General features: G+C 38.3%; 1 protein-coding gene across 3 annotated transcripts; it reads left to right on the top strand.

Annotated features, from left to right (window-relative positions):
* On the top strand, window positions 1-20507 carry LOC146585881 (elongation factor 2-like). 3 transcript variants are annotated; one of them, XM_085322216.1, is made up of 16 exons: window positions 1-97; window positions 3363-3453; window positions 5991-6205; window positions 6951-7132; window positions 7573-7784; window positions 9126-9307; window positions 10308-10413; window positions 10891-11004; window positions 12018-12156; window positions 13509-13704; window positions 13962-14220; window positions 14876-14983; window positions 15448-15801; window positions 16207-16389; window positions 17628-17760; window positions 20134-20507. In XM_085322216.1, the coding sequence occupies exons 2-16, from the start codon at window positions 3439-3441 to the stop codon at window positions 20325-20327; spliced, it is 2592 nt and encodes an 863-aa protein (XP_085178342.1). In that variant the 5' UTR covers window positions 1-97; window positions 3363-3438; the 3' UTR covers window positions 20328-20507. The 3 variants fall into 3 exon arrangements, with proteins under 3 accessions (XP_085178342.1, XP_085178344.1, XP_085178343.1); XM_085322218.1 differs by lacking the exon at window positions 3363-3453; XM_085322217.1 differs by lacking the exons at window positions 1-97; window positions 3363-3453 and adding an exon at window positions 418-447.
* The last annotated feature ends 515 nt before the right edge of the window (window positions 20508-21022 follow it).

Genomic DNA, 21022 nt, shown 5'->3' with positions numbered 1-21022 from the left:
TCGGTGGTTTCGTTCCCGCCTCCCGCAGCCGGGCTGAGGCGGCGGCGGCGGCAGCAGCGGCACAGCGSAGCGCGATCCGGAGCCATCCGCCACCATGGTGCGTGCTCCCCGGGGGAGGCGGCCCCGCGCCGCTCGGCCGGCGGTCCAGCTGCCTGCGCGCCGCGGTATTTCCGAGGCAGCCCTGCTCCTCCCGCGCGGGCGAAGAGGGCGGCTGCCGGGGCAGGGGCAAGGCGAAGGGGGGGCGGCGGCCGCCATCTTCCCGGCCGCGTCCGTTACCGCGCCGCCCCTCAGGCGGGCGCTGGAGGGGCCGGGCCGGGCCGGGCCGCGCCGAGCCGGCCCGGCCCTCGGCCGCCGCTGGATCCCAAAGAAGCCCCCGCCTGTCCGGAACCGGGGCTCTGCCACCCGCGACCTTATTTATCTGCGTTTCCCCTGATGGCGTTCGCGAAGGTGTCAGGTGCACGGCGGGGGGAGGAGGAGGAGGAAGAGAAGGAGGAGGGGGAGGAGGAGGGGGAGGAGGAGGATGCTCCCCCCCCCCCCTTTTTGCAGGTGCGGCGTTATCTTGTCACAGGTTTTGAAGGGCTCCGTGCGCTTCCCCCACCCAGGAGATGTGTGGGGAGCCCCAGTGTAAGCTCGGGGGGGGGCAAATTTTGGCCATCAGTATTTGGAAAGATAGGAGGCGAAAGCATTGCTTCCRCTGAGGCTAGGGAAAGGCTGCGGTGTGTCAGTACAAGGGCTGTGCTGCGCGGTGTTGCACTAATCTTGAGGAGGAATGGGCTGATGTAAGTGAGACTAGCGGCATTTGCTTAGGAAATCGGTCTTTTAGAAACACTGCRGGGTACTGCTTTTGTTTTTTGCTTTTTTTTTTTTTTTCCTGTGGCAAACCTGTCCTGTTACTTTAAAGAGACTGAGAACAGATTAAACACATTAGTGTTTTTATTCTAGTGAATCAGACTTGACCAGCTTGTTTCCGTGATACATAAATGCCTCCACATCTTTGCATTTCTTGATGATTAGTGCTGTTGGAACYTTTCTTTTTCATAATTTTATTCTTTTTGACTTTTTTGGTCATCATCWTCTGTTTTCTTGTTTTACCAAAATGTATATTCTGGTTACCTAGATCAAGCTTTAGTAAGTGGCTTCATTTTTCAGTTTTTAGAATGCATTTTTCTGAACTGAAGCTATATAGTGGGTCACTACAATGAGGATTTAAACCTTTTTAAGAGGAAAAGGATGCTCTATGGAAGAGGAACACGGTCTTCTCTGGGGTGTTACTAATAGCCAGTGATAAGCAGCGCTGCAATGTGGGCTACTCAAGTGATGTCATCCAGTACTTAAAAGGAGCAAGGCCACTACTGTCTGGCTGTAGTGGCCACAAAACTTGGGGGTTTTGGCAAAAGAGATGTCCTGTATTCAGTAAAATATCTCACTTCTACAAATATGGCTTTTATTTTTATTTATTTATTGCTTACTGTTGACATGTACTTACAGAAGACCCTAACTCCTCAGCAGTAAGCATTTTACAGCAAAATAGTTTGATCCAGTTGTCCTCTCGGACAGCCGATGAGAAACTCTGTAACAGCTCTTTAATGAAAAAGAGCTTTCAAATTAAATTGACCATTGATTTTTAATCTGTGTGCTTTCAKTTGTATTTACGACAAAGATTTTTGTGCTGCTAGTGCCTCTCTCCATTMCTGAACAGCACATATGATAAATTCTTTTTTGGCATTGGGGTAAATCAAATGGTAAATAAAATGTTTAGAAGTAGGTAGTGCTTACTTATTAATACATGTGCCAGAAGGCCAGGCAAAACGTTAATACTAGAATTGAGCTCTTTAGCTTATTAATRAAATATAGTATGCTAGAAAACAAGACAATTAATAGAAACTTAAGGATGATTTGCGCAGTAGTATTAACAGGAACAGCTACTGTGATTTAACAAAGTGAATTGATAGTGAATTGGCAGTGTTAAGCTCTTAAAAATACAGTTTATACCAAAGGATGAAAGGGACAATAGTAAGACAAGTTACCCAAACTTGTCAGTCAATATTAACTACTTATAAGCGATCAGTGTTGATACTGACTGTGTTGGGGAATATCACTGAAATCTTTTCCTGTCTGTTGTTTGGAAGCTAATGTTACAACAGTATTTCAAAAGGCTRACTGGATCAAAGGATCTTGCTAAAAAACACTTGCTGCAGAATAGTTAAGGTTTTCTGTGTATCCGTGTATGACAGCAAAAAAACAAAATTGTCCTGAAGTTCATTCTAGACAGAAACAGGAATGTATTTATCTGGGATATGGTGAGTAAAGAACTGAAGGATGGCAGCATAGTACTGGTGAGATTGAGGGWCAGAGCCTTCATCATCATAGTAAATAAGTCTCTTAGAAAGATTAAATGTTTTTCAATGAGACTCTTCTCTCTCAATAAAAATATATATAATATGTTTACAGATTTTGCAGAATCAAATTGATTTAGACAATAGTGACATCCTGACTCCTTACGGGCTTTTGTTTTAATGAATATAGCCTGTAAATACCTTCGACTCCAAAAAAATAAAAAATAAAATCGACTTCAGAAAGAAATCTGACTTCAAAAAAAATAGTTGATGATTAATTAGCTAAAGGAAATAATCACATAAACTCTTGGAGAAATTTGTTGTGTTCTAATGCTAGTTAATTTTATCAATGACTTAGTARAAAATTGAGATAGAACTACTAATAAGTCTTCCAGATTTTTGTTCAGGTAAATTCTTCATCAATGTTGTTAATGTTTAACCTCTGCAGACATAATCATTTGGTAAATTAAATGTTGTTCAAATCAGTTTGATAGCCAAATGCAAAGAATAAAGAATTTGAGTCATTTTGATGGAGAAATTATTGTATTCCAGCAAACAGTAATACTGAAAAAATTAGAATGTTTTGTTTAGGAACAAATATATATGTGTATATATATTTTAACTCTATATTGCATTATGTATTTGMCCTGAGTAGGGAGCAGTGAAGCTTTTGGTAGCTTTTGGTTTCTTTAGAGGTTTTCTTACACATCTAGCAGGTAGTCAAGGAAGTCTCATCTTCTGCTCCAGATGGGGTCTATTCTGCTGTAGAAAGTATTATAATTGATAAGAACAGTCTTACTCCTGGAGCTTTAGATAAGACTTTAGTATCATGAATGCCATGAAATAAGGATCAAAACTTGGAGTTTGTTCCTCAAGTGTATTCAAGCTATGAGGAAGGAAAGGTCTGGTGCCTGCAGGAGCCAGATGAGCTGTTTTGCAGCRTTCTGAACTAATTGTAGCTTCCTACATGCTGAAGGCTTTGCATCCAGGTGTATTGTATTGCTGTATTGGTATTTTTTTTGCCAGGAATACAATAATAATTAAGGTTGGATCTTCAGTTTCTGGGGAGGAATGCAGTCTTGTAGTTGAGCATAAGGATCAGATGCTTGAAATAAAGGTTTGTACACTTYTCTGGCATGAGACATGTCGGTAGAAGCTTTGAGCTTACCTAACTTTTGACGTGTTGGGGTTTGTCTATTTACTTCCTTAACTGTGGTGATGTTGTACTWCTTTGGTAAAACACTATGGAGCCTTAGGCCCCATATTCTTTCTATCCCTTAGTATTGGTTATAGATTCCCCCAGTCTTCCCTTTCCTCTGCCTCAGTACTATCTAGCTCTGCTCTTTTCTCGTCGTGCTTTGTGACTCTGCTTTCCTTCATCGTAGCAGAGAACTTCTATTCCACCTGAAAGCCATGTTGCCTKAGATGCACCACGAAGTGATAGTAACACATAAATGATTTCTCAAGGAAAAAAAAAATACAAGCCCATAAATCTGATGTTTCATATCCATGTCTTGTGTAAAGACCCTCTTCATGTCTATTTTTCATTCTGCTTTTGCTTCAGGTGAACGTAAAGATCCCAGCTGGAGATCAAGGCTTCATTGTTTTTAGCGCAAATCAAGGGTTTTACAACTTAAATACCACCCTAACTCAGATTGCAAGAATAGCTTCAGCAGTCTGTAAGAGAACATCTAATCTTTTAGGAGGAAAATGCTCATGAAGTTTACATTTAGAGTTACTCTAAGTGGACATGTATAAGAGGTGCATATGCTTAAAGAGTAAGGCAGAAATAAACTGTTATTTTCATCTCTGCTGCTTGCCCCAAAAGACCACAATATTGCTTRTGTATATAAATATATTGGAAACTCTGAAGACAAAGGAAAAATACAAGTTTTAGTTAAAAGTGAAATCTGTACCAATTAAATATTTATCATAACTAAATGTCACTGGTTCCATTAAGAAAAAGAAATCTATAATTTACAAAGAGCTGGTAGGTGTACTTACTAGTACTTAAGTATTTCTATGAGTTATGAAATACAAGTATTTAGTACAGCTCTTTCTATCATACTTCTTGATAAGTACTATTTTTTTTAACGTAGCAATATTATAAATGGAAAAATATTGCTGAAAGAAAAAAATAGTGCTGCTGTTCTGTTTAATGTAAAGAAGAAAGAAGTATTTTAAAATTTACATACTTTTTCTGAGGCTTARAAGTACATGAGACTGAATGTCAGGACAGGCTGGCACAGCCTAGAAAAGAATTAAATATCATTGGTGTTTATTAAACTGAAGAATAACCCAATAAGCCATTTTCTTGAGAATATGTATAATGAGAAGGTTGAGCTAATTCCAATAGGAATATGCGGTAATAAAGACACACGAGAAGTGTATCTCTTAATGTATAAAAGCCCTGTTTCGCCTTGCAGGTATATTTTGAGCRCAACTGATACTTTTTATTAATATCTTATCACTGCAAGAAGACAAGTCTATCTTCAGATGTACTCATTAAGACCTGGACTATTAGAAACATTTCTTAGTGTAGCAATGCAAGTGCRTGTTTCTTTATTTCTGTGTCAATTATAATTAAAGTATGGATACAGAATCTACTTAAGTTTTTCTTCTGGTGCATCTTTTTCCCTTAACCGACTAGTATAAGTTAATGTGGTATAATTATGTGATTTGTGTGTGTATGTTTAATATTCCCCATCATTTTCTTCTCCCTGTTTTGCTATTTTTCATGTCCCTATGAGTACTTCATCCATTAGAGATTTGCAAGAATAATTCTGTTAAATGTATTCCTATGACCTGCAGGTGACTCACTATAGAATGAGATTGGTGTAGATTATTAAGAGCTTATCTTCAGTTCTGAAATTGTCGCGTGTTTAATGTGTGTTTGCCCGGGTTTCTTAAGGGTCGGGATTTTTTTCTACAAATTGAATAGAGGAACTGCCTGTCCTTGGAAAGAGATGGAATAACTTAGGGAAATTAGAAGAATTATTTCCAGGATGTCTTTTAAGAGAGAGGCTCTAAAAATTTTACACTTCTTTAAAAATGATTTAATTAATGAGGTTTTTGACTGAGGTGGACCAGCAGTGTCTACAAGTAATATATTGGCTGGAAAAGCAGAAGACCCAGGCTCTTCTTAAAACCAGGAGGAATGGCTTTAAACAATAGCAAACCTAAAGCTGGAGTATTTCTTTTTTAAAATACTGGAAGAGCCTTGGAAGATGGAGAGGGTGGTATGGGTGGAAAACTTGCCAAAGTGAGGGGCAGTAGTGGGAGGATAGGAGCAGGGCATGTGTGGAAGCTCTGATGAGAGCTGCGGCTTGCAGCTGTATTTACTAGCCCTCCTGTGACATCTGGTTGAGATTAGSTCTTCTGCTTTCACAGGTGAATTCTTCATTTTGTGTCTGTTGCTATTTTGTGATACTAAATATAAGCCGTATTCCTTCACTCTTCATAATTATAAAAATATGTCAAAAATGTGAACAAGTGTTTGTAGTGCTAAGCTTAAAATTATGAATAACTTCATTTCCTCTTTGGATTGTTAATTTAATAACAAATGGTAAGCATTTAAAATGTCACATCAACTTTTGTATACTTGAAAAGGAAGAACTGGTTTCTTATCTTCCCTTTTTTTTTTAAAACATCCAGGTGAACTTCACGGTAGACCAGATCCGAGCAATCATGGACAAGAAGTCCAATATTAGGAATATGTCTGTGATTGCTCATGTTGATCATGGCAAATCGACATTGACAGACTCTTTAGTGTGCAAAGCAGGCATCATTGCTTCAGCCAGAGCTGGGGAAACACGATTCACAGACACACGGAAAGATGAACAAGAAAGATGCATCACAATCAAGTCTACGTAAGAATTTCAATGTCTGGGGTTTTCTTTTTTTTTTTTTNTTTTTTTTTTTTTTTTTTTAGTCTGGGGACTTGAAAAATTGTTTGCTCAGAGCCTTACGTGTTTTCATTTTCTTTTTTAAGCTGACTTTTGAATCAAGCTGTGTATTATTAAACTGAAGTTAACAGTCCATGTCACCTTCCTTGAGAGGAATGTAGGCAGAATTGGAGTATAGCTTATAAATAATTTTCAGAGACCATTCTTACCTGCTTCTCACTATGGAAGAAGATGCTTTCTCAGAAGGAGTCTTAGTAGTGACTTTGGTGTGTGTGTGTGGTGTGGGGTTTGTTTTGTTCTGTTTTTGTTTTTATTGAATTGCTTACAGACTAATAATACTGTTCCCCCAAGCAACTGCGGTGGGCTCTGTCTTGTTAGTATTACTTCTCTSTATGATACCTGTAATTGCAAAGTTAACAAATTGTAAAGTGATTTGGACTGTGACTCAGTAAGTGTCTGACAGCAATACTATTGTATGACTACTAACTATCTTTAGGTGCTGATTTTGAATAAGAATAAAAATTAATTAYACCCAAAGCATTTTAGATCACAAGAATTTTTATGAACAGAAATACTGAAGTCTTCTCTTGGTTCTTACTTTTCCTTTACATATCTCAAGAAGGTATAGGTGCCTGATGAATGTAAGTTTAAAAATCCACAAATTAATAAAAATTATTAAATTGTTAAAATAAACTGTCTTCTCTCACAGGGCAATTTCTATGTATTATGAACTCTCAGACAATGACTTGGCCTTTATCAAGCAGTGCAAGGATGGTTCAGGTTTTCTTATTAACTTAATTGACTCCCCTGGACATGTTGATTTCTCCTCTGAAGTTACAGCAGCTCTTCGCGTCACGGATGGTGCCCTTGTTGTGGTTGACTGTGTCTCAGGTAAATATGATCTCTCATTAAAGAGACTTCAATGTATTTTTTTCTTCTTAAGAAAAAATCACGAGTGATACATGAAGCTTCTTTCTTTGAAGCTTTAACTTCTAATGGAGTGAATTTTAATTTGTAATTTTATCCCCTGGCCTTTCTTCTTACCTGTATTTAGAGAGTGAAATCCATCTTGTATGGGSCTTGTGGGTTGAATGCAGAATAACTGGGGAGACGAAATCCATCGTTCAGCAAAGTCATAGGGCACGGAGCTGCCTCTCTTTCTTCAGTTGGAAAATGGAGCAATACCTGCAACCGAGTATTGCAAGTTGCAGGGAGCACTGAGACTACRAATGAATTCCCACTTAGAATTTTATAATCACCTTCGCATAAAGTAGGTTAGAGATCTTGCGTCTGTATATAATATATTTATTTAATGAACTTTATTTTCTAAGGGGTTTGTGTGCAGACAGAGACTGTTCTACGGCAAGCAATTGCAGAACGTATCAAACCAGTGCTGATGATGAACAAAATGGATCGTGCTTTGTTGGAGTTACAGCTGGAGCCTGAGGAACTTTATCAGACATTTCAACGTATTGTGGAAAATGTCAACGTCATCATTTCCACTTAYGGAGAGGGTGAAACTGGACCAATGGGTAATATTATGGTAAAGAAAACTTTAAAACTTCGCTTTGATTGAAAAACCTATATTGGAGATTACTTGCTTTGATATGGAAGAATAATAGCTTAAATTTATTGCAGTTCAGACYCTCAGGCCAGCGTACGAAGGAGCCATTCTTCAGTGGCTGTCTGCCTCCCTCACTGTTTCATTCTTTTTGAGATGTTATTATTGAACAATAAACTGAGGAGAGAAAGCATTTAGGAGAGAGGAAGGAATTGGGAAGGCAGACCATCATCTCATGATGCTTTTTCAGTAACAAAATGCATACCTGAAAGCCAGTCACTCAGATGTCATTCAGACAGCAAATGCCTGAGGGAAATTGCGGAGAGGAAGCTATTGCTTGAAATTTAAGGCTAAGGACAGGGGCCAGAAGATAAGCTTTGTTTTCCTGCCTTTGCTGCTCAGGTCACTCTARGTGACAACAAACATGGCCTTTCTGAGCTTACTACCTAGATAACCATGAATCCTTTGTGCCTCGCATTAATTCCTAAGTAGAATCTCTCTTCCTGGTTTCTTAGGCAGATGTCCATTTTGCACTTTACAGTCAATTGCTGCGTGATATTTCCTTAGCTATTTTCTGATCTGAAGATGTAGGCATTTTTTACTCTACCATCACCTACATCTCTAATATAATAGAGATATCTAGAAGAAAGATTTAAAACTGGAAATACGAATGTTATTTCCTATGTAGCAGTTGAGAATAAGATAAAAAACACAGTCAACTATCTTCTCTGATGGTCCAGCTGTTAGAATAAGGGACCATTAGAATAAGGCGGTTTTGGATTTCCCCACACACACATGCCAGATAGCTGCACAGCAGACCTTATCATGACCGTAATTTTTTAACTTGCTTTCCGTTGTTTAAATACCACTCTGCTGAGCTGGGTTTTGGCTGGGTTTGTATTCTGATTGTTACACAACACTAATCTCAGCCATTCTTAAGTCATACAAGTTTTTTCTGGTATCTTTTTTCTACATGGCAGTAGTGAGCCACTCGTTTTCRTTTCCAAAGAACATTCACTAACAATTCAGATAATGTTATTTACGAAGTCCTAATTTTCCAAATCTTACATAGGACTTTACAAGCACATCTGAAGTTTTTGTTTTMGCCTTTGTTATAAATATTTCCATGGTGTGAGACAAAGACCCTTGCTTCGAAGTAAGATGTAACAGACCTRTTTTAGGGGAAATATTTCTCTGCATTCTGTCTTTTATGTTCCAGAAAATACTTGGCATCTTCACTCATGCTGCCTGCCATTGAAAACAATTGAAACATTTCAACTCAGTGTTTTGTGAAATGCATTCACTTTTTTTCCCCTTTTAAAGATTGATCCAGTTATTGGTACAGTTGGGTTTGGCTCTGGTCTGCATGGCTGGGCATTTACTCTGAAGCAGTTTGCTGAGATGTATGTGGCCAAATTTGCTGCTAAAGGTGAAAAAGCACAACTCCCTCCAGTTGAGCGTTCAAAGAAAGTGGAAGATATGATGAAAAAACTCTGGGGTGATAAGTAAGTGACACAGTACGCATGGAATGAATGTAGACATATGCTTAGCTACCAGTGTTGCTCTTTAAGAATTTCACAGCAATGCATATCAGTGCATGTTGAGTTCATAGTTTTGTAAAATTAAGCTTTCATGGGCAGCTTAGAAAGCTAGTCAGAGACATAGAGACAAGAGTGGGTAACTCTTGCAACAGTGTATTTATTTATCCCCAAAAGACAATGCTTTAATACAGTTATGCTGTACATGTATTTTTGGTCAGTTCTGATAACTTAATCCATAAAAACAGAAGATTCATTCTCAGAGCTTTGGACTAGAAATGCTTTTGTTGAACTGTATATGTAAAATTAATATGCAATGAGAGATTACAGACCAAGTCCAAAGCCTTTTGTTACTAATGAATATTTCTATGAATCTAATGAGTCTCAAATTGTTTCTCATAAAAGAGTGAATTAATTTCAAATTAAATCTGCATACAACTTGCTATTAACTGACTGCTTTATGAATATGTGAAAGCTCAAAGAATGCTAGCCTGTCTTCTGATGTCAGAATTCTAATTAATTAACCTACCTTGGCTTGTTTACCTCTTAAGATACTCTAAGATTTGTTTTGCATAGTATTTAAATGATTTTAGCAAGGCTTTATAACACAGTTGCAGGTAACAGGATGGAGCAAAAGAATTCATGGAAGCTGGTTTGCTTACAGTACCAAGTCTCCTGTAAAAGCCTAAAAATGTAAACTAAAGTCAGTGTATTGAAGTTTAGTAAACAAWCAAACAAACAACAAAAAATCCCTCCCAAAGCACCCAAGCCCCACCCTTTCCCAGACCAAACATCTAACAGTGCTACCTTCAAATAAGGATTAGCCACTCTTCTGCTATTTTTAATAACTACTTAAATATAAAACTTTCCAAAGGTTTCATTCTGAAATAACTAAGCAGAAWTTTTCTGGAAAAGTGGCAACTCCTGAAGTTCAAACTGGGTGAGTAAAAATAAACATCTCTTTTAGATATTTTGATCCAGCAACTGGAAAATTCAGCAAATCAGCCACTAACCCAGATGGAAAGAAGTTGCCACGGACATTTTGCCAGCTAATTCTGGATCCTATCTTTAAGGTAAAGCCATGTTCTGCCTTAATTTTATTTAAAGGATGTAAGGGGGAGATTCTTCAGTTTAACAGGCTAACTCTTGGGAAAGCCTGAGAGTCTTGCCCGCTTGGTCCATGTTTTTTATAGAGGCTAGAAAAATTGTGAAGTAAAAGTGTGCCAAAGATGGGGTGAGATAGAAGACAGTAAATCTGGGTAGTGTATTTTAACACTACATTGCATCTTCTGCATGTTMTTAAAGATACGTACTTCTCTTATGTGTGAACCTCTTTTGGTAGGAGTTTGGAATATGCTTTGAAATTGGAAACATTTGATATTATTTGTTAATCTTGAGCTATGTGACCCTTGTGAGTACAGTTTTTCAAACAAAAGCCCAGAACATAGAGAAAGACAGAAGATTTTCAGATATCTAAGTTGTTTAAGATACAAGTTAAGTAAAAAATCTGTTTTATATTATATATTCCAGTCACTATAAACTTATTACAGATCTTCGATGCCATTATGAATTTTAAGAAGGAAGAGGCAGCCAAACTGATAGAGAAACTTGATATCAAGCTGGATGTTGAAGATCGAGATAAAGAGGGGAAACCTCTTCTTAAGGTAAAATGGCCTCTCTACTTTGTTAGAATTGCCAGTTACCCTTGAGCTGTGTAGTGAGAACAATCTTCTAGGTCTTTCTAGAATCCAGGAAAAATATCTTAATTGACATTTTATAATCTGATCAGTGGTTAACTTGTGCATCTGGAGTGTTATGATTTAAAGTAAAGTAGTCTATAAGCTGTGTACTGAATTTCCTAAAGAGAGAACAAGACTTAAGCGTGTGTTTTGCATATGAAGGACATACCTTTTTTGATTTAAGAAGAGAAAGAAGATTCTGTACATGAAAAGAAAACAACCAAATACCCTTTTTCCTCACCCTTCCCAATGTATAAATGCAGTGCTAACAGGAAGTGTGCACGTGGCCTCACAGGTATGCTGTAGTTATATAATCAATCACAAATATAGCTGATCTGTTGAAAATACAAGAACGTGTGAGAGCCATACTGCTGAATTCTGTTAAACGTTTGGAAGAGTAATGTCTGGAAGCACACGGGCACTTTTTATGCAGCGCCCAATGTTAAAATCAGACGTGGGAGACTCTTCTCAGCATCTTTGCTAACCCATGTACTGTTCAGGTATGTTAAACCTCACATAAAGAGGGCCAAGGAGGAAAAATGTGGAAAGTTGCTGAACTAATCACTGGAGAAGGGGAATCTGATCACACTGCTGTGGCAAATGGACAGAGATTTAATGAAAAATTTTTGTTTTTATTTTTATCTCCAAATGTAGATAAAATGTCATTATTTATGGAGCTTCTTCTTTCTGCTATTGTAATCCGTTGTCAGATTACAAGGGCAGAATAACAAGAGCACTCATGTTCTTTCAGGCATTTCATATAATTCGTATAAAACTTAACCTTTTTATTGAAATGTAGGTCACTAGCTCAAGGAAAAGAGAATATGAAGAATGCTGCCCACCTTAGTATAGTCTTTTACATGCTATCCAGGAGGCATATTTGGGAGCTGGTGGTTAGGTTTGTTGAAACATGTTTTAATTAATGTTTGGATCCCTAGGCTGTCATGCGCCGTTGGCTGCCTGCTGGAGATGCCTTGCTTCAGATGATCACCATTCACCTTCCTTCCCCTGTAACGGCACAGAAGTACCGTTGTGAACTTCTTTATGAGGGGCCACCTGATGATGAAGCTGCTATGGGTAAAAAGTTTTCTACCTTACTAAGGGCTGTGAAAACACAGCACCACTACTGCACAGATGAGTAAAATGAATCAATTTACAAATGGCCTAAAACGGATTTTGGATTAGATTTTTATGCACAATGATGACTACTAGTTTGGGACGCTGTTGAATAGGGTATTACTATGTGTTACAATGCAAAATAAAACATTTGGGGTACTGCAGATAAAACCTGCTTTATGTCCTTAAGTACTGGATGTTGACACGTGTGAAACCACACTGTATTTGCTTTAGATTCAGAGAATGTGGAGATGAGATGAGTAGGAAGATGGCGTGTAGTGGCCTTGGGTRTACTGTAAAAGAGTGGTAGAACAGCAAGTTCATTACCTCACTCTCTGAAGCTTTGGTTATGGTCTCCTAATGAATCCTGTGACTTTTTTTTTTCCCTCCCCCCCTCAGTCAGTCAGAATCATCACAAGATATTTTACTTTCAGACAGTTCTAAGATATCCCATAGTAACTTACCTGTTGTTACTATTCTCTGATTTGATCCCTACCTAAAGTTGCTAAGGAAGATCTTGAAGCTAATTGAACTAACATATTGTTTAAAAAATGGAACCATCTCCCAGCTGTGTGCAGGGGTGGCTGAGGTTGTAACTAGATAATAAGCAAATAATTGAATCTAAATCTGATTAAGGGCCGTGGGCTTAATCACTGATAGGAAAGGTGATGCATCTTGAAGTACTCATCTGTAATATGGTCTTCAACTTGAGTGCTCCTTACAGTATCTTCTTTTCTAGGTTCCGTGTACATTTGTCACTTCCCTTAGAAATCCACAGATGTTGAAATAAACAAATCATACCTGAAGTTATTTTCAATTACAACATTAGCAGAAGTTCATCTGTGAGAGTGCATGTGTTTATTAAACTGTTAAACTTGTTAACTTTTTTGCAAAAACAGGACAGGACTTTGGGTTAGAAGTCTTGCTTCTGACCATACCATCAATGTGGTCACTGAACACATAGCATTCTAGTGCTATTTTTGTCTTCTGGATTTTGATGGCTCACAGGCTGTCTTTCAAATCCCTCTATTCTGGACTTTTTCTGGGACTAGGCYGCGTTAGTAGAGACTTATTAAAATAATAGAACCTGCTACCGGAAGAGTGAAACTTGTGCAACAAGAAAATAAGTTTTAAGAAAGGTCTCAGTATTGGAAGAAAAAAACAGTGCTAATGAACCATTACCTTAATGAACTTCAAGATAGCTGTAATTCCTGTATTTCCACACTTGTCATTTTGGAAGCCATATGCGTATAGTTCTAAATTCTGAAGTCTCTCAGAAAATGTGTATGATACACATGCATGTTTTACTGCAGGTGTAAAAAACTGTGATCCCAAGGGCCCTCTGATGATGTATATTTCCAAAATGGTGCCCACGTCTGATAAGGGGCGTTTCTACGCCTTTGGGCGAGTCTTCTCTGGCATTGTTTCTACTGGACAGAAAGTTCGAATCATGGGACCAAACTACACACCTGGCAAGAAGGAAGATCTTTACCTAAAGCCTATTCAAAGGTAGATGAAAGTAGTATATTCCTTTTGAAAAGGAATGCATGCGAAAACAAATGTTTGCTTCTAGTTTTTGATATCATAATGAAGGAATATTTTATTTCTTTAAGAGACTTTTTCTTCTGTTTAACAAAAGCAGTAATCCAGAGGGATTGTAGGCAAATGATAGGCAATTTTCCTTTCTATGAAAAGGCATAGCTTTTTGGAATTACTGGGGATAATACAAATATTCAAGGATTGTTGCTCATCCTCTGTCTTTATAGAACCATTTTGATGATGGGTCGTTATGTTGAGCCCATTGAGGATGTACCTTGTGGCAACATTGTTGGTCTAGTTGGTGTTGACCAGTTTTTGGTGAAGACGGGTACGATTACCACCTTTGAACATGCCCACAACATGAGAGTGATGAAATTTAGTGTTAGTCCAGTTGTACGTGTTGCTGTTGAAGCAAAAAACCCTGCTGATCTACCAAAACTAGTTGAAGGTCTAAAGCGTCTGGCCAAGTCTGATCCTATGGTTCAGGTGAGTGTTAGCTATGCTAAATTTTAGCTTTAGAGCTGTTGGTTTGCAGTGAAATATTCAAAGGACTAACTTTGTTCGTAGAGAGCTCTTTCTGTGATCTAATAGCATGGCTGCAGTGTTCTGCTATAAGTGTGTGAAGTAACACAAGCTAAATAGAGATAAGTTTAGTTGGAATTTGAATAGGAAGATTCCGAGGAAAAATCCAGATTCTGTAACAGTTAGATTGGTTTCTAAGCAGTACTCTTTCAGTATTTTTTTTAAAAAATAATACATTGGGAGGACAGGAATTATTCATTGGTTTTTTTGGACCTCTGTACCAGGCATTTCTAAAAACTTTGAGTTTCGTGTCAGCTGTAGTGACCTAATTAAAGATAGGACATTTCTTTGGCCAACCTGAATTCCCCATGCTGTTGAAATATTTTTTCACTTTTCACCAAAATTGCCAGCATTATTTTGTTGAGTGGTATTTAAATTGGCTGCCACACTTTATTTGAAAGTACACTGTTTCGCTGATGAGTGAGGAGATTCGTTCTGGATCACTTCTGAACCATAAGGAAACAATATGATTTTGGGATCTGACATTTTTCTTATTTAGCCTCTGTGTTACTATCATTAAATTCTAAAAATGCTTACTTCCTACTCTTTCCTGTTCTAGTGTATTATAGAAGAGTCTGGTGAGCACATTATTGCTGGAGCTGGGGAGCTGCATCTAGAAATTTGCCTTAAAGATCTGGAAGAAGATCATGCTTGTATTCCAATTAAGGTATAAAAGAATTTCTGTGGATTGCAGTGTATGGAATATGACTAAACATTAACCTTGGAAAAATCTCATCTTAATCAGCTGGTGGTGGTTTTCTTAGGGCAACTTCCTTAAAGCAATTAGGAACTTTTAAAAAAAGGAGACCAGCCATTTAAGTAGTAATGGAAATTCTTCAGTAGTTTTACAAATGAACTTAGAATTGGGACAGAAATATCGAAAAATCATAGTAAACCAGAAAACTAAGGTGAACCATGATGGTAACTCTTGATATGCAACGGAAAATGTTGCTTTTTCTCTCAATGAAGCTGGCAGAGCATGCTTGTATGACAATGAAATTAGCATCAAACACAGTGCCTAAGGAGAAGCAGCAGTTTACTATTAGCATTTCATTGGTATATGGAAATGATTTATATGATCAGCTTTGTACTTTAGCTGAGGAAAATACTTTTCTTTGATTTACTTGACAGAAATCAGACCCAGTTGTGTCCTACCGTGAGACAGTTGGTGAAGAGTCGAGCCAGATGTGCTTATCCAAATCTCCCAACAAACACAATAGGCTGTACATGAAGGCTCGACCCTTTCCTGATGGTCTGGCAGAGGATGTAGACAAAGGGGAAGTCAGTTCCCGTCAAGAACTGAAACAGCGTGCACGTTATCTGGCAGAGAAATATGAGTGGGAYGTGTCTGAGGCTCGTAAGATTTGGTGCTTCGGACCTGATGGCTCAGGTCCAAATATCTTAGTTGATATCACAAAAGGTGTCCAGTATCTAAACGAAATCAAAGACAGTGTTGTTGCTGGCTTCCAGTGGGCTACCAAAGAAGTAAGTATAGTTCTGTATGTTTTACTCRTATCTTGTGTTACTGAAACGTATCTGAGCTCTGTAATATTTATTCATGTGAAATCTCATGAAATTGTCTGTAAGCAGTAGGAATGAGGCAGGGAGGGGAGCTGGAGATTGGCCACCATTGAGGAAAATGTCACTCGTCTTATGTAATGTACAGACTGTTATCTGCAGGCATTTCAGTGTTCGTTCCAGACATGAGTTTGGACATGCTGGTATTCTTGGAATGTCCTTCCTGTACATGTAGACTATCTTGATCTGAATATAACTGTTCAATGTCAACATGAGTGACTTAAACAGAAGGCCAGAATCTTATTAAGGGAAGGTTCCTAACTCGGAACTGAGTAGTACTGCATCACTCTTTTTTCCCTTTCAATCCTGCAGGGTGTCTTATGTGAGGAGAACATGAGAGGTGTTCGTTTTGATATCCATGATGTCACTCTGCATGCTGATGCTATTCACCGTGGCGGTGGGCAAATCATTCCCACTGCTAGGCGGGTTCTGTATGCCTCTACGCTGACAGCACAACCCAGGCTTATGGAGCCTATCTATCTGGTAGAAATCCAGGTATGAAACAGGTTATTGTATTTGAGACAAAGATAGATATATAAGCATGTTTCTGCTTTCTGTCCCAAGAAAGGGTAATAACTGTATTCTGTGTCCTTTAGATCAGTGATATAAAGTCTTTATTTGAGGATACCTTCTCATTCCAAAATAAGAAAGAAGTTGAATAGAAGCAGCAAAATGTTGGAGGGAAGGTGAATTGTGCTGTTATCTATGAACTGCTAGTACCCTTGAGAAAGTTATCATTTGGGTTTTTTTTCCTCCTATTTTTCTGTCACTGTAGCTATTCAGGAGAACAAACATTGGGTATCCTAAATACTAAGACAGAAAGTTCTTTTTGTTTTGTTTTGTTTTCTGTTTTTTTTAACAAGCTCTCTTTTGAGCTGTTAAACATTAACTTYTGTTGCTTGAATAATTRGTTTTTCTTGGTAAATGAAATTCTTCCATGAAGGAGCCTTGGAAATGTATTCTAAGCTAAAAGTATTTTTATCCACAAGTACAGCTATTCACCTATCAGTTTGTCTTAACTGTCTTAGCAGTGATTAGAAGATTTAAAGCCTAGTTTAAAAATTAATTCCAGAGTACACTGCTGAGTGGTGAGCAGGAAATCTGCCAGCTCAGTTGCTTAAAAATGTCTTAGCCATGAGGACCGAAGATGAATGCAAGTAAAGATAAAGCATGGAAATGGAGAATATTCTCGCCTCTGTGACTTGAGACCTATCATGACAAAGGAGGGGTTGTGCAAACTTGAGTATGTATGAGTAAGTGCTGCTTTTTTTTTTTTTTTTTTTTAACAGTTTTGTCAGAGCAGTCATGTTGTGACTTCTCAGATAATGTGTGGTGCGATTCTTTTGTAGTAATTGCATTTATTACAAAGAATAATAAATTTCTTTTATTTCTTTTGCCGGAGGATAGTTGTAGGCAGTTCATTGACTCACTTTGTATGTGAACTGCTGCAAACTGGTCTAGTTAGTATATGCAGTTAATTGGAGACTGYACAGTTATGAGAGGCAGAGAAGGCAGGCAGAGCTCTGGAAAGATGCTTTCTTCGAAGTAAGAAGAAAGCCACTCCTTACAGAAGAGAGGAATTGCTCTCAGAGAAGAGCAAATGTGAGAGAAAAGTTGGGAGATCTGTGTAGAGAGACTGTCTTATGCCACATGCATTCTGGCTGCATTTTAATAGCTGGTGATTTACTAATTATTTGTAACTTTGTAGTTTTTGTTTTTTGTTTTTTTTATAGTGCCCAGAACAAGTGGTTGGCGGGATCTATGGTGTCCTGAACAGGAAACGTGGACATGTTTTTGAAGAATCCCAGGTGGCAGGAACCCCAATGTTTGTGGTTAAGGCATACCTACCAGTAAATGAGTCATTTGGTAAGACTGCTCTTAAAAAAAAATAAAAATAAATAAATAAAAAAAAATTTTTATTACTCACCTTCAGTGAAAGAACTCTGCAGGATGAAATGGACTTAAGAATTCCAGTTTCATTAGCTCCAAGTTTCTTCTTTGTGTCTCTTCACATCTTTGATTCATTCATTTAGAACAAATAGTTGACTCCTTTGTTTCTGGCAGCCTACTGCATTGGGCTTTCTGGCAAGCAGAAGGTGCCARAAAGATTATGTGCAGTATCTTCTGCAAATTAAGAATTTTCAGTACTTACCAGGTTCTGTTTTTTWAAAAAAGGCCTTCCTGTGAAACAAGCTGGTTGAAAAGAATTTGACTTCAGYGACAGCAGACTAAAAAAATTTTGTATTCATTTCAGTTTTAGAAGGACAGTGTGTCAACCAGAGTAGCTTAAACAGCATTACACCTTCTTTCCTATCTTTAAGAACCACATCTAATACAGTGTTACATCTGCCCCTTCTTATGTTGCCCTGAAACTTAAACTTTTCAGAGTGGTACAAGGCTTTCCTTCCCATCTGATGGTTTGTTTGTGCATCTTGTGCCCCTCTCTTGCCATATGAGAATGTACTTTCAAGACATTTCTGTGGCGTTTGACAGAAAGTTTAACAGTTTCACAGGGCATACTTGGAACTTCTCAAACAGTAAAGAAATGTCATGTTTTATTTTGTGTCTGCTTCTCTGCATAAGTAGATCAGTATGGCAGCTGCTAAAATAATCAGTTGTGTAGTAAGTGATGCTTAACTTCAGTCAAATTGTAACTGTTGGCTTTAGTTAAAAGAACAATTTACACAYGTTTGTGTAGCTGGATTGTGGGTCTCAGTGGGTTTTTTTTCCCTTCCCCAAGCTGCCAGAGAACTTAAACTAATGTCATAAAAGGAAAGAGACTTGTTTTCCAAACACAGAATAAAAAGTGTAAACTTTGAGTTTTGTAAACTTCTGACTTCGGAGCGTACGGATTACACTGGACCCTCAGTCTCAACTTGCATGGCAKGTTAACATCTGAATTCTGAAAAACTGCTTCCCTAGTTGCCTGCAGAAGCTGCTGTTGAATCCTCTTAAAAGAGGAGTGATCTAAAGATACAGGGAAGTATCAGTGCTCTAAATAACTAGTGGCTAGTGGTTGTTCCACAGTGGTAAAGCTTCAGTTCACAGGGAGAAGCTGTTCTTGTGACTGAATACTTTGGAGAAGGGAATGACAACACTATAAAGATGGGGAAAATGGCAAAGGATGAACATCTGTATGTGTTCAGTTAAACGTAGGTGGCTCTACAGTGTCAAGCTAAAGGTGTAGTTAGCCTAACATCTTGTTTGCCACAGCAGCTGAAAATGAGTGCTTGGGAAAGAGAAGAACAAGGCAAGCTTGTATAACACTTCCCAGCAAATCTTTTGTAACCACTTTTGAAGACTTCGTGGGGCAGAGGTAGTTTCTATAGAAATTTAGTAACCCTTGGTTGGGTTTCTCTTTATGAACTTTTTCTACCTCCCCCTTCAATCAGTGTAAAATGTCAGCATCCCCAACATTGGCAGAGTGGTACAGATCTAMACTTTGTTGTGTGAAGAACTGCCTCCTTCGTGTCTGCTGAATCTGGCTCCTACTAGCTTCATTTGATACCTCCTTTATATCAGGAAAGACYGTGAGATACTGATCTTTATCCAATGTCTGTCACTTACGATTTTTGTATACTGCTATTGTATCCTTCCTGCTAAGTTACTGCTCTTTCTGCTCTGAGGATTTTGAGCTTGTTAAGTTGTTCATTGCATGGAAGTCAGTCCAGGGCTTTGGTCATCTGTGTTGCCCTTCTCTGAACCTTTTTTACTGGTTCAAGATCTGCCTTCACGATAAAGGGACCAGAACTGCACGCAGTATTCAAGATGCGGGCTTTCATGGAAAATAATGGTGTTCTCTTTGGTTCTGTGTTCATTTTCTAACAGTTCCTGGCTTTTGACTTGCTTTTTTTTTGACTGCCTCTGGATGTTGAGCTAACACTTTTGCACYTGCTACCATAACTCTGAGATCTCAAATTGACTGTAGTTGATCATTCAGATCTTGTTRCATTATATGGGAAATAAACTTTTCCCATGTGCCTTTTCAGCTAAGTTGGATTATATTTGCCATTCTATCACCCATTTACTTGGGTCACACCAGGTCTTTCTATAGTGCTACACAGTTGTCTTCATTTTTACCTGCTTGAAATAATCATCTGGAWTGTGGAAGTTTTCTAGCAGTACCTCACCCAGGTTTTGGAAGAGTGTTCTTAGGGATTTGTCYGTGCAGAAATGCACAATAAACCAAATTCTTTTGGTAACTCATCTTTTTTCTTTTTTTCTCTCCCTTCCCATTAGGTTTCACTGCTGACTTGCGCTCCAACACTGGTGGCCAGGCTTTTCCACAGTGTGTCTTTGATCACTGGCAGATTTTGCCTGGAGATCCTTACGATGCAAATTCTCGTCCTTGGCAAGTTGTGGCTGAAATACGTAAGCGCAAAGGCTTGAAGGAGGGTATTCCACCTCTGGATAATTTCCTAGATAAGTTGTAAGCATATCCTCTGTTTTATGTTGTATGATACAATGACARGTTTCATCATGATGATATTTCCTCATAAAACCAGAAAGGAAATGGAAGGTTTTCAATATCACATTAAATGCACACATAGTCTAGTTTATTGTGACTATGGCATGAACACCTACAAAAAAAAATAAAATTAGTGTTAATTTGACTTATGAGATTATTTTTGCCTATATCTTGTCTGTGATCACWGATGCCCATGACAAAAATGTGCACAGAAACCAGTTGCCTAGGATTCTAATGGTTTTCTTTCCAGTTTGCCTAATCCACTACAGTCTTCTGACCTAGGAGGCAGCTTCCCCTGTTGTTGTACGTACTTACAGGAATTCTTGTTGAACTGTCAGTTTATTATCTCCTCTCAAGGAGAAGATGCTTGCTTTCATTTCCAAACTTGARTCCTCTGTGTTCTTGGAGACTGATAGTGAAAGGTTTGCAAGTACAGGTAAGGTGTGTGGGGTTTTTTGTTGTTTTTTTGGTTTTTTTGGGGGGGGGGGGGGGTAGAATGTTATTTCAGGCTGACTTGTCAGTTCAGCCGCTGAGGCTGTCGGCAGAAAAAAAAAAAAAACCCTTTTTTTTTAGCATTCGGGGGCTAGATTTATAGACAGATACTGAAAATCTCAAGTGATGCTGAAAATGCTTGATTCTGCTACTGAACAGGTGCTGAAC

This window comes from Rhea americana, unplaced genomic scaffold (assembly GCF_003343005.1).
Source record: "Rhea americana isolate MKP2758 unplaced genomic scaffold, rheAme1 scaffold_75, whole genome shotgun sequence".
NCBI classification, from domain to species: Eukaryota; Metazoa; Chordata; class Aves; order Rheiformes; family Rheidae; genus Rhea; species Rhea americana.
Note: the sequence above shows the minus strand (reverse complement) of the source record. Positions and strands in the feature narration are given on the sequence as shown.